Source organism: Abrus precatorius, unplaced genomic scaffold, assembly GCF_003935025.1.
Source record: "Abrus precatorius isolate BTA unplaced genomic scaffold, Abrus_2018 Scaffold8, whole genome shotgun sequence".
NCBI lineage: Eukaryota > Viridiplantae > Streptophyta > Magnoliopsida > Fabales > Fabaceae > Abrus > Abrus precatorius.
The window spans coordinates 38,100,403-38,113,239 of NW_020874428.1; the positions used below are offsets into that span (position 1 = coordinate 38,100,403).

At 30.6% G+C, this 12,837-nt stretch overlaps 1 protein-coding gene across 2 annotated transcripts; it reads right to left on the reverse strand.

Moving 5' to 3' along the window:
• Positions 1 to 6,500: 6,500 nt before the first annotated feature.
• Positions 6,501 to 9,372, reverse strand: LOC113847598 (short-chain dehydrogenase TIC 32, chloroplastic-like). Of its 2 annotated transcripts, XM_027476796.1 has the most exons (8): positions 9,221 to 9,372; positions 8,572 to 8,803; positions 8,385 to 8,464; positions 7,392 to 7,545; positions 7,220 to 7,298; positions 7,004 to 7,091; positions 6,876 to 6,922; positions 6,501 to 6,759 (listed from the first exon to the last, which is right to left on the reverse strand). In XM_027476796.1, the coding sequence occupies exons 1-8, from the start codon at positions 9,348 to 9,350 to the stop codon at positions 6,577 to 6,579; spliced, it is 993 nt and encodes a 330-aa protein (XP_027332597.1). In that variant the 5' UTR covers positions 9,351 to 9,372; the 3' UTR covers positions 6,501 to 6,576. The 2 variants fall into 2 exon arrangements, with proteins under 2 accessions (XP_027332597.1, XP_027332598.1); XM_027476797.1 differs by lacking the exon at positions 6,876 to 6,922 and having other exon boundaries at positions 6,556 to 6,759.
• Between the last annotated feature and the right edge of the window lie 3,465 nt (positions 9,373 to 12,837).

Below are 12,837 nucleotides of genomic sequence, written 5' to 3' on the forward strand. Positions count from 1 at the left end.
AATAAATACAGTCGTCATATTGACTTCTGCAATAACCTTGCCCAATCATAAAGGAATCAAACCTTTTATACCATTGTCTCGGAGCTTGTTTGAGTCCATATAAAGATTTCTTCAATCGGCACACAAGATGCTCCTTACCAGGAACAATAAATCCCTCAGGTTGCTCCATATAAATTTCCTCTTCCAGCTCTCTATGCAGAAAAGCTGTCTTAACATCAAGTTGCTCCAATTCCAAGTCAAATAAAGCAACAAAAGCAAGCAAAACACGTATGGAGGTATGACGAACAACAGGTGAGAAAATTTCATTAAAGTCAACACCTTCCTTTTGGCTGAAGCCTTTAACAACCAATCGTGCCTTGCATCTAGGATCTTCAACCCCGGGAATGCCGTCTTTTTTCTTATAGACCCATTTGCATTTCAAAGGCCGTTTGTCCTTGGGAAGTTCTGTTAAACTCCAAGTACCATTCTTATGAAGACTTTCAATTTCTTCATTCATAGCCACTAGCCATTTTGAAGAATCAGCACAAGAAACAGCCTCAGTATAACTGGTTGGTTCAATGTCATTATTTATTTCTTGTGCAACTGATAATGCATATGCAATTAAATTATCATCACAAGCATAATTTGCATATCTAGCTGGCTTAGTAATCGTCCTTCTTGGTCTGTTTTGGGCAATGGAATACTCCTCTTCCTGCGGCTGAATTGGAGAAGTGGTAATCTCATCAACATCATCATCACCACAAATATCAGCGCTAGACTCATTGATAGAAGAAGATGGAACATCAACATTAGGAGTTGTAGATTTCAACTCCAACTCCACCTTCTCGCTAGTACCCTACAGATTATTAGTACTAGTAGAAGAAATCACAGAAGTTTGTTTTCCATAAGATAATAAAGCATCCTCATTAAAAGTCACATCTCTACTGAGAATTAATTTTTGTGACTTAGGATTCCATAAACGATATCCTTTAGATTCAGATGCATAACCAAGAAATATGCACTTAACAGCTCTTGGAGCTAATTTGCCATCATTGACATGTGCATAAGCAGGACATCCAAAGATTCTCAAATTGGAATAATCAACAGGATTACCTGATCAAATTTCTTCTGGAATTTTGAAATTAAGTGACGAGTGTGGAGAACGATTAACCAAGTAACAAGCAGTTGATATTGCCTCGGCCCAAAATTCACGTCGATGCCATAACCCAGCATTTGAGAGCATACAACGAGCTCTCTCAAGTAGAGTCCTGTTCATTCGTTCTGCAACACCATTTTGCTGGGGTGTTCTTGGAATGGTTTTATGTCTAGCAATTCCATGATTTGCGCAGAACTCATTAAATTCACCGTCACAGAACTCCAATCCATTATCCGTTCTGAGCTTCTTGATTTTTCTCCCTGTCTGGGTTTCAACAAGAGTTTTCCACTTCTTAAAAGTGGGGAAGGTCTCACTTTTATACCTGAGAAAATAAACCTAAATTTTGCGAGAAAAATCATCAATAATATTCATCATATAACGACGTCCTCCATAAGAGATCAGAATGAATATAATCAAGAATACCCTTTGTACGGTGAGTTGCAGTAGAGAAACTTACTTTTTTCTGTTTCCCAAAGACACAATGTTCACAAAACTCCAACTTACCGATACCTTGATTACCAAGGAGACCTTGCTTGCTCAAAAGATGCATGCCTTTTTCACTCATATGGCCCAGGCGCATGTGCCATAATTTGGTGACATCATTATCAAGCATAGAAGAAGATACAGCTGCTGAACCTGTCACAACAGAATCTTGCAAGAAATATAAAGTACCAACTCGGTTACCTTTCAACAAAACAAGGACACCTTTTGATACCTTTAGGACTCCACCTTCAGATGAAAACTTGCACCCAAGAGATTCAAGGGTGCCAAGAGAGATAAGATTTCGCTTTAATTCAAGAATAAAGCGAACATTAGTCAGAGTCCTGACAACACTATCATGAGCCTTGATCTGAATAGTACCTATTCCTTCAACTTTGCATTGGGTATCATTAGCCATTAAGACAATACCACCATTAATTGGTTCAAAAGTGGTAAATAGATCCCTATAAGCACACATGTGGTATGTGCATGGAGAGTCAAGAAGCCACTTATTTTTACTTCTCTTGTCAGAAGAGACAACAGATGCCATAACATCTCCATCAGAATCAGTCTCAATATTAGCAGCTTCAACAAGTTGTTTACCTTTTTCTTTCTTTTGTTTATTTTCTTCTTTTTTCTTTAAGATAAAACAATCAGAAATATCATGCCCATATTTTTTGCAATAACGACAGGTAGTGTTGAATTTTCGTCCCTTAGATTTGGATCTACTCTTTTTGTGACTAGTACTCCCTTTGACTTGAATTCTACCTCTAACACTTAGACCCTCACCCTTGTCTTCAGAATGAATTTCAAGATCAAATTTTTCTTTGGACAATAAATTAGATTTAACATCTTCAAATGATAAGGTATCATTATTACCATACAACATAATTTCTTTGAAGTGTTTGTAGGTAGAAGGTAAAGAGACAACTAACAAAACAGCTTTATCTTCATCATCGATTTTAATATCGATATTTTGTAGATCCATAATAATAGAATTAAACTCATCAATATGAGATTGAATGAGAGTACCTTCTATCATACGGAACGTATATAATCGCTCCTTGAGACGAAGCTTGTTGGCGAGGCTTTTAGTCATATACAAAGTTTCCAAGCTTAACCACAATTCCGCAGCGGTGGTTACATCGGCCACTTCACGTAGAACCTCCTTGGACAAGCAAAGTTGGATTGCTGAAAGCGCCTTTTCATCCAACTCATCCCATTGCTCATCGGTCATAGAAGCCGGTTTTTTTAACTTTCCATCTAAAGCTTTCTTTAACTCTCATTTGGACTTTCCAAATAGAAAAGCTAATCTTGCCATCAAACTTCTCAATGTCAAATTTTGTAACGGTAGACATTTCCAATTAAATAACTGCTCTGATACCACTTGTTGGGGTATCAACTCAATGCGGAAGACTGGATCGAATTTAATTGGAAATAAAGAGAAGTAAGAAAATAATGGAGACAAAATTTTAACGTGGGAAAAACTCCAAATCGGAGAAAAAAATCCACGGACAACGACGAGCAAAATAATTCCACTATGTAAAAGGGAGAGTACAAAAAGTCCTCTAAAATTATGAAGACAAAGAGTAATAAATCACTCTATTTTTTTTCTCAATAAATACTCTCTCAGAATGGAATAAGAGTTACAAAATAACACTCTCAAATTCTTCTTCTGATCAGTGAATGATCGATTTCCGTATGTTCTTCATTCATTCTTACACTGGGTATTTATAGGCAAAATTTTGTAAAGTTTTTCAACAATTACTGTAGCAATTCGGTGCCTACCAAATGCAAAATTCAATGCCTACAGATTTTGAAATGCCGGTACCTACAAAGTTGAAAAAAAAACAAAGTTGCTGCCTACAAAATTTGACAAACTGAGCCACCTACTAACAATTTCTTTTATCATCCAAGCAAAGTGTAGCACATTGAGACTTGAGAGGGAGAAAAAAGCACTGATTGTCATATATTCTAGGAGTTTTTGAAATAAAACTTGAGCTCAGAGTTAAAAAGTCCAAACTAGTTAAAAATATATATATTATTAATTGCTAAATTTAAAGTGTAAACTTGGCTTCACTAATTCATTTGTGGCTTAATTTTTTTATTTATTGATTTTTTAATAAGTTGTTTATTTAGTATATACCATATATTTTTATGTTAATTGCTAGAAAATAAATAAAATAGTACACTATAATGTTCTATCACTTCATTTTTATGTTTTAATAACACATGTTAAGAAATAAAAATAAAAATTTATCATTTCAAAATTCTATAAATAATTTGGTATAGTTTTAGGTTTGATTTTATTTAATTTAAAAAATGTTAATCTTAACTTTTAGGAGGTATTTGATAGGGGGATTTTTGAATTTTTTTAAAGAATTTTAAAGTATGAATGCTAAATTTGCACGTTTAGTATGAATATTTTTTAAAAAAAAATTCTCAAGAAACTAAAATGAATTTATTTTAAATTAATTTTTTAAAATTTTTTATTGAAGGAATGTGAATATAAGGTTCTTGTGAAGGCAATATTTTTATAATATAAAAATATAACCACACTCTTTATACTCAAATTTAAATGTACTTTATTTTATTTTTCTATCTTGTTATTATCTATTTAAGACCTCTATTGTTAATTTATATTATAATTTATAATAAAAAATTATTTGATGTTGTTGTACTATTACTACTTATGTCATTCAATTTAGACGAAAGTATCATTTAATACTACACAAACAATTAATATCTATAAACATCATGTGTTAAATTTAAATATTTACATTATTTAACTTTTTTATAGAATATGAAATTAACTGATATAACTACTAGTTTAAAGGTGTTTGTTAAATTTATAAAATTTTATGCAAAAATAAATTAAAATAAATTTTATTTTAATACTTTATTTTAATATATAATATATTTTAGAAATACGTGTAATCAAATTTTTTTTTAATAACTTCTTTTCTAAGCTTCTTTTGAATTTCTCTTTACTCTATTTTATTAAACCGAAAGTCATGACATTTGCTGTCTTTGTTAATAGTTCTAAAGGTTCTCTCCATGTGATCAAATAATTTTAGGCCTTGTTTAGTAAATTTTTATAGAAGTTTTTATATGAAAAAAAATTAGTATAAAAATTAAATATTTTTTTATAAATTAAAAATAACTTATAATAGAAATTTTTTTTAAAAAATTCATTTAAATTTTTTTAAAAAATTCATTTAATTTTTTTAAAATTTAAAAAGATAAGTTATTTTTAACTTATAGAAATTTTATTTATTATTTATATTAATTTTTTTCTTTTATAAACTTTAAACGATTTTCAATCATATACAATTCTAATATTATTATATATATTATCATTTTTTATCATATCTTTTTTTATCTAATCACTCATCTATCTTAACATTCTAATTTTTGTTATTCTTACTTATTTTCTGTATTATTTTTTTAAAGTTCAATATTTACTACTATATAAAATAGTTGATTATAGATTAATTTTATAAAAAATATAATTGATAATACTTGATTGTATTACTTTATTTTAATACGTAACAAATTTTTAAAATATAATTAAATATCAAAATTTAAATAATATATCTACAATTGTTTATTTTATATGAAATTTAATATAAATAATTATAAAGATAATATGATTCAATGGTTAAATTAATGAATCTTACATTTAGTAAAATGTTATTAAATGATATAAGTGTGTAAATTTGACATTTATTATTAATAGATCCTAATTGATAATATATATATATATATATATATATATATATATATAATTGATGATGAAATTCATCTTATTTGTATATAATTCATAATTTTATCCTTTTACACTTACATGCACACACGGTCATTTATTATTTTTTATTTTAAACTTTTTAATTTTTGAAATGTTTAAATAAACATAAATTTAATTAACTGTATAAATAAAATTTATGAATTATCGTAAAGAATAAAAGAATAATTAAAAACAAATGTTTTTAAAAGAAATATTATTACTTTTAAGAAATAATATTTAAACTAAACATGATATCAAAACATTTTACGAAACATTATATAATATTCTAAAATATATAAGATATACCAAATGTATTTTTAACTTTCCAAGTAAACATAATTAGGCAAGAATAAAAAATATTTTATACATTAAATGTTCATTTAGAGATAAGTATAAATAACTATTAGTTGCAAGATTTTATTGAAAGAAATATTTATTATCACTTTAACATACATAAATATGTTTTTATTCAATAACTTTTTTTAATTTTAAATATTTAAACTTAATTCTAAAAATTAAAATTAATACAATCATTAAATAAATAATCTTAATTTAATTTTCAATGAGTTAATCTTAAATAATTCATTAAATAACTCTTTTCATTTATATACTTACATTCTTTATAAATAAACAAATGTTATTTTTACTCACCATTCTATTATCAACGGTTATATTAAAATTATCCCAACATGTTTGATGGTGTGATCAACTTTCCCCTCAGATGATAGCATTTAAATGGAGTTATTTTTACTTTACATTCTCGCAACACTTTCTTCCTTTTCTTTTTGTCAGATGATCTATTTATCTCTGCTTCTCTTTCTTCTTTTCTTCCTCTCTCTCCCGTAAAAATTGTAAAATTGTAAGTAAAAACAGCATTACTCATAACAATTTTGTAGTTTTGTGAAAAAATAGTGACATTTTATTTGGATGTTTACTTGTCTTTTCACCACGGACACTCCTCTGGTAACAAGTATGTACAAAAATCAACGCAAGTTACACAGAGAAGGGTATTAGTCTAAAGTCCCTTGAGTATGGTGTTGTTTTGGCTCGCCTTTTAGAACTTTCTAATGGCTGCTACTTAACGTAAATAGACAATTATATTATATATACACATTGTGTTTGTGTAGAAGACTTTTGATCTAGAAAAAGGAGGGTGGGGATAGGGACGAAGACTTCAACTTGCTGCTTGACGTAGCCGTTTGTGAAGCAAGGCATGAGTGTCGTTCCATAGCTTTTTAGCTTCGGATTCGTCATTTGCAAGACTTGAGCAGCTACTCTCGTTACAATCTGTAAAGTATTTCCCACTCACCCCTTCTATTTGTGGGCTTAGAGCAACATAACACGTCGTTGATGCACCCTGCAGACACGCGTTAACGTAAATACTGCTACTCGCATTGTACTACCAAGTGCCTAATCGAAATAGGTGAATCGATTCTGGGTTCTAACCAAATAAGTACTAAAATGTTTACAAACCTGTGATATGGTTTTCAATAACTTGGATGCAATGAAAAACAGGGAATCTGCAAGGAAGTTTTAGGAGTATTTAGTGGCTTCAACCTTATAAAAATGAGAGAAGGAAATCAATTGAGCTTAGTACTTACCCGTTATTAAGCCCTTGTGTGCTCTAATAATTCCCGTTTTCACAATGCCTGGATGCACTGCGTTAATCGTGACATTTGCATTCCTGTCCTGTGATCATATCCCAATTTCCAAGAATGTTTTAGCGAAGCATACAAAGTTTTACTTTAATGGCATTATGATCATTATTCAGCACAAATAACAAGTACAGTAATAGAAAGTTTGGGTCTCATTCTAACCTTCAGCTGTCTGGCCATTTCCTTCACATGCAGAATTGTGGCCAATTTTGACTGAGCATATGCGCGTCTGCCATTATAACTGCATTTGTTATTTAAAAGAGAATTACAATGATTTGTGTTCAAATTCAATACAATCAAACTTGTTCTTAATTTTGCAGAGAAGAAATTGTACTTTTTTCCACAGAGCATGTCGTTGAAACAAAAGCCAGATCTTTTCACCCAGCTATGAATCACAGAGGAAATGTTTATTATTCTGCCTTGAATGCCAGTCTTCATTGCAGTATCTATCAGTTTCTCTAGTAGCATTTTTGTTAACAAGAAATGACCTGCAATTCAAAAGAAAAAATAAAGAAAATATTAGGGTTTTATTATTATTATCTGTATCCTTTACAGTTTTATCTTCAACAATTCTGCCAGGTAATTTCTTGGAATTAGAATAATCACAACGAAACAGCATCAACAGAAGCATTTCATATTAGAAATGGCGCATGCTGTTCTTGGTATTTGTTGACCAAAATGAAAGCTAAAGTTTGTCCAAAATGACGATGTAGCCCAATAACATTAAATTATTGTTTTTTTTCATATATATTTTGGAAGGCCTTAAACAAAGTCACTTTATATGTCACTTCTGATTTTTTTTCTTATATGATATAAACTTTTTATGAGCAAAAATAAAAGGCACTATCTAGTTATTAATGTGAATGAGAGTTTCGATTGATTTAAAATACTCTTTAGTACAATTTATCGAGTTTTTTTTTTAAACTCAAAAAGAGCCTGCCCTATATAATATATTCTGAATTGGATATTAGAATTATCTGTATAAAAGCATACCTTCCCAATAAGAAATTTAGAATGAGTAAATATCATTAAGATTTTTAAAAAAATTATTATCCATGTTCGGTGTTTGAATTTGAAGACTTGTGCATAGTGCCATCCTAATTTAATGGGTTGTTACAAGGACTCTGATTGAGCCTATTTTTTGATTATGTGCTTGACTTTGCTTCTCTAATTCGTGTGTGCATGTTTGTCTTTTGTTAAGGCTGCAAAAGAAAGGGATGCGACATTCAGATTATGCTGAATTAGTGGTTGCCAAAGATTTAGCAGTGCTTTTCAATCTTGAGTAGATGATACCCACCATTAAAAATAGGTAAGAATGGAGAAGTACCTAGGTAATTTGTAGCAAATGTCATTTCAATTTTCTCTTCTGAGAACTCCAAGTGTTGAGAGTACATTCCTGCATTGTTTCTGTGAAACAAATCCATTCCAACTTTTAGCACTTCATGAATATACATGATCTCACTTTTGTAATATAATGAAAAGAAGGAAATTATGATTAAAAAAAAGAAGCTTACATGAGAATATTAAGGGGCAATTCTAATGCTAAAAACTCTGAACAAAATCTCTGTACAGAAGCAAAAGAGCTAAGATCAATCTCCAACAGAATAACCTCAGCATTTGGACTCTCCTCTTGGATTTTCTCTCTGACTTCCCTGGCCTTTCTCAAGTCCCTGGCACCAATCACAACCCTCACTCCTCTCTTTGCTAACACCCTAGCTGTTTCAGCTCCAATACCAGAAGTCCCACCTTCAATTAAAAATTCAACAACAAATTACAACTTCATTAGTGAAGCTAATCCCACATTATATATCGGTTATTATTTTTCAAATACTTGAAAGAGTATACACACAATATTCATATGATTTATCATTCACTTAAAGGATAAACAAAATGGAAGCAGAAAAAGATGGTTGTTTTGTGCTATGTACGTAGATGGACATCACCAAGGCCACGTTGATCAGCTTCTAGAAGAACAGATTCGAAGCCATGCAAGATGAAATGGTAATACACTGAAGAAAAACTTCAACTATTCTTGGTTCTTAATTATAGAATGTATGTTTGGTGACACGAAGTATCAGTGGAACTGGAACCATGATGAACCTTCTTATGATATAATATGGTATTTTTGGTTCTAGCATTTATCAAAGACTATTTAAGACTTACCAGTGATTAAAGCGGTTAGATTTGAAAGGAACAAGGAAGAGCAATCCTCAGTGACTTGCTCAGCTGTTGAATTTGAGCCAAAACCACTTGGGCCAGCAATGCCTGCTAAGTACCGTAGTGTTGCCTTCATGGATTGCCCTGCTTTTGAATCTCCCAAGGACCAAGCATTTGTGGGTGGAACTAAAATCCACATGCCTATATATAGAGAGTATATGTCAGGGCATAGACAACACAACAGATATGATGTGAATAGAATATACCTAACTCCATTTTAAAAATTGCCCAAACCTTATAAAAAATATTTTTATTATATTTTTAATTAATGTAAGATATCTTAATTAGCACACACTCTTACATTTGAGTTGGATATCTATTTTGTCAAGTTTGTAAGACTGAAAATAATCTACTACGTTAAAATTAGATAAATTCTCATATCAGTTATTGGTAATATTTAGTGCACATACAAAATGTTTGTTTTCTTATATTTTTATAAATAGAATAAAGATGTAACAATTTTTAACTTCATCTCTAATTTTGTTTTATTTTAAAATACACTAAACATAATAGAATTTATATACTGTGTTCCATCTCATTTTAACACTTCTGTTAAATATTAACATAAAACTTGCACTTAGTCCTTAGACTTTGACCAAGGAAACTTAATAATCTTTAAAAATTGTTAATTATTTAATGAATGCATTATTTGGTTCATAATAAAGAAGGGGAGGAGAGATTTTAATAGAGAAAAAGAAAAGAAGGAAGAGAGGAAGAATACTTTTTCAATGGAGAAGAGGAATATCTTAATTGGTTGACAAGAAAAAGGAGAAAGAAGAAAAATAAAAAATTTAATATTATATATTTAAGATGGTCAAATAAAGTTATAAATTAATAATACTTTTATCAGATTGATATAGAAGTTTTTCTCCCTCAAAATTCTTTCTTATTTTTCAGAGGAGAGCAAAAATTAAGTAAAGAGATATTTTAATCTCCTTTCCTTTCATTTTTTTTCCCTAAAAATATTGAATTGAAGATTAAAAAAATTATAAAAAAACATTTTCTCCTCTCCAAGCAAACACTATAAAAATTATTTAGCAGAAGCTGAGATCTTTCTACCGTGGTTACTGAAACACAGTGGAGTTTAATGCATTAAATGATACAGAGTTCTTTCCTCTCAGAGTGCCCACAATTTGTAATTAACATAATTGGTTGAGAGTTGAGACCACCCATGTCGGAAGGCCCACAAACTATGTGATTTGAACCTACAAAAACGGTTGATGTTAATTATATCAGCACGTATGCTATAGATTTCTATTTGCAATTCATTGGATTTTTTTCCTTTTACTTTTCTGGTCTTCACTTCTCATAATTACTGCTGTCCTCATTAAGTGGATTGCATTTTGCAGTGGGTTGTGGACTTGATGTGTTTTTCGGTAAAACTTTCGAGTGGGTAATAATGCATAATTAAGAGTAACAATGAATCATTAATTATGTGAAGATTATTTCTCAAGTAAAACAGAATTCTTACGTGTAAATGATGTTTGCTTGTAGTGCGCCTTCCCCTCTTTTATTTTATTTTCTTTTCAACATGGATATTCCTCCAATTAACTTTCACTTTTCTTATTGTAATCAATTTGTATATGTGGATCCATAATTTCCATCTAAAACGATCATCTAATTAATTACCCTTCTTTGTCATCTTTCCGCAAAGTTGAAGCGTTTTATTTTTCATTTGCTTCGGGGGAGGGAGCTTCATTTAACCCCTAAAAACATTAAATGGGTTGTTGCCTTAGTAACACCAAAGTGATCTCTAAAATCCTTACAAAACTTTGGTGATAATTAATGGCTAAAAAGGAGAGAGCAAGAAGTAAAACTTTCCACCGTTTAAGTCGTGCATTCCATCTACAATATGTATACTAGTGAAAATAATAGTCGTATGCAACCCATATATGGCTAAATAAAAAGTCTTTTATAGTGAAAATCATAAAAATAAAATTATGGCTCATATATATATATATATATGCTCGATGGAACGTTATCTTAAGGGAACAAAGACCATATCATCCGATGCTTGATACGATTTAAAGGACAAAGAGTACTAGACAATATGATCCAGTTTCCATTGCTCAGCAAGATTCGTGATCTGCTTTGCCTAACTTCTTTTTGAAAGCTTGTTTGACGTTTAATTTTATTTAATATTCTTTTAACACAAAAAGGCTTCGGTTCAACACTGTCACATAGTCCACACTAAAATTCCTTTTATTTTATTTTTAATTTTGGGTCACAATTATTATTTCCAAATTTTAACTAAAAGCAAAAGTAATTAGTTATTCTTTTGTTAAATATCCTGCATGGGGTGACATAAATATCTATATATATTGTTGCACCTGAAATCATGACATTTTGCATGAGCTAATTATATTTTCCACTTCTTACGATGACGTTAACATCAAGAAATATAAAAAGTTAACAGAATGTGTAAATTGCTTAATTTAACCCCAGATGTTATATAAAATTATGAATTAAATGCAATCTACTATAGAAAGTTATTGATAAGACATATAAGAGTTATATTATTCTTATACATATTTTTATAATTATTATTTTTCTCTATTTTGCTCTATTATACATTATTTATTTTATTTGCTATTTCTTTCTTATTTTCTTGTATCTCTTGGCTATAAAACAAAAATTGTATAAAAATACTATACGGGTAAAAATGTCCTATATAAAACTAATCGTCACACTCACCGAAATGTTTAGGATACGCCAAGGTATCCAATCATCTGTCAACGTTGTCGATCATTTTGGAGAAAAAATGAGCAACTTTTCAGGAAAAAGGAGCTGCGTATATCTCTTTTTCAATAATCATCTGAATTGATAATGAATTAACCATAGAAATCAAGTGGAAAAATTCGCAATCGTGCACGTCAATTTTGTTTTGTTTAACGTTTTCTAGAATGACCCGAACATAGCTTTTTATGTATGAAAAATAATGACCCCTAGATCTAAGATTATTAGTTTTGACCAAGAATTACATCTATACGTCCATCTTCAGTAATAAGTAATAATTATAATGTCTTTAATTCTTTTTACACCCTGATGATGCTTGCATGCACTGATGAAGAAAGAAAGAAATGTATGAATATATGTATTCTTACACGTGTGCATCTCGAAAAACCAATGATAGTATCCATAGCATGCAATTGCAAGGATTTGAATTTTGACAGATGGAGTCGCAGAAGGAATCAAGAGAGAGAGAGAGAGAGAGAGAGACATATATATATATATACGCGTTGCAGACAAAAATGCTTTTGATGCGTGCACACCGTGCCATTCATTCACGTCTCTCTTTTATACCTTAGAGAGGTCCAATTTCTCTTTATCCATCCATAGCACTATGAGAATGATGGGCGGTGTTGGAAGTTTGACGGGCTAAAAGTAAGGCATTGAGTGTGACCCATCAACGATGTGGGTTGTGCATAAGGGTCCCATTCTGCTTCCCAACTTGCCAACACCATCTCATCACCTGCCACCACTCTTTCAAGCACCACTTCCTCTTCCTAGTTTCACACGTGATCTCAACCCCTTCATCCCATGCGCCTACATTTTTCAACTCT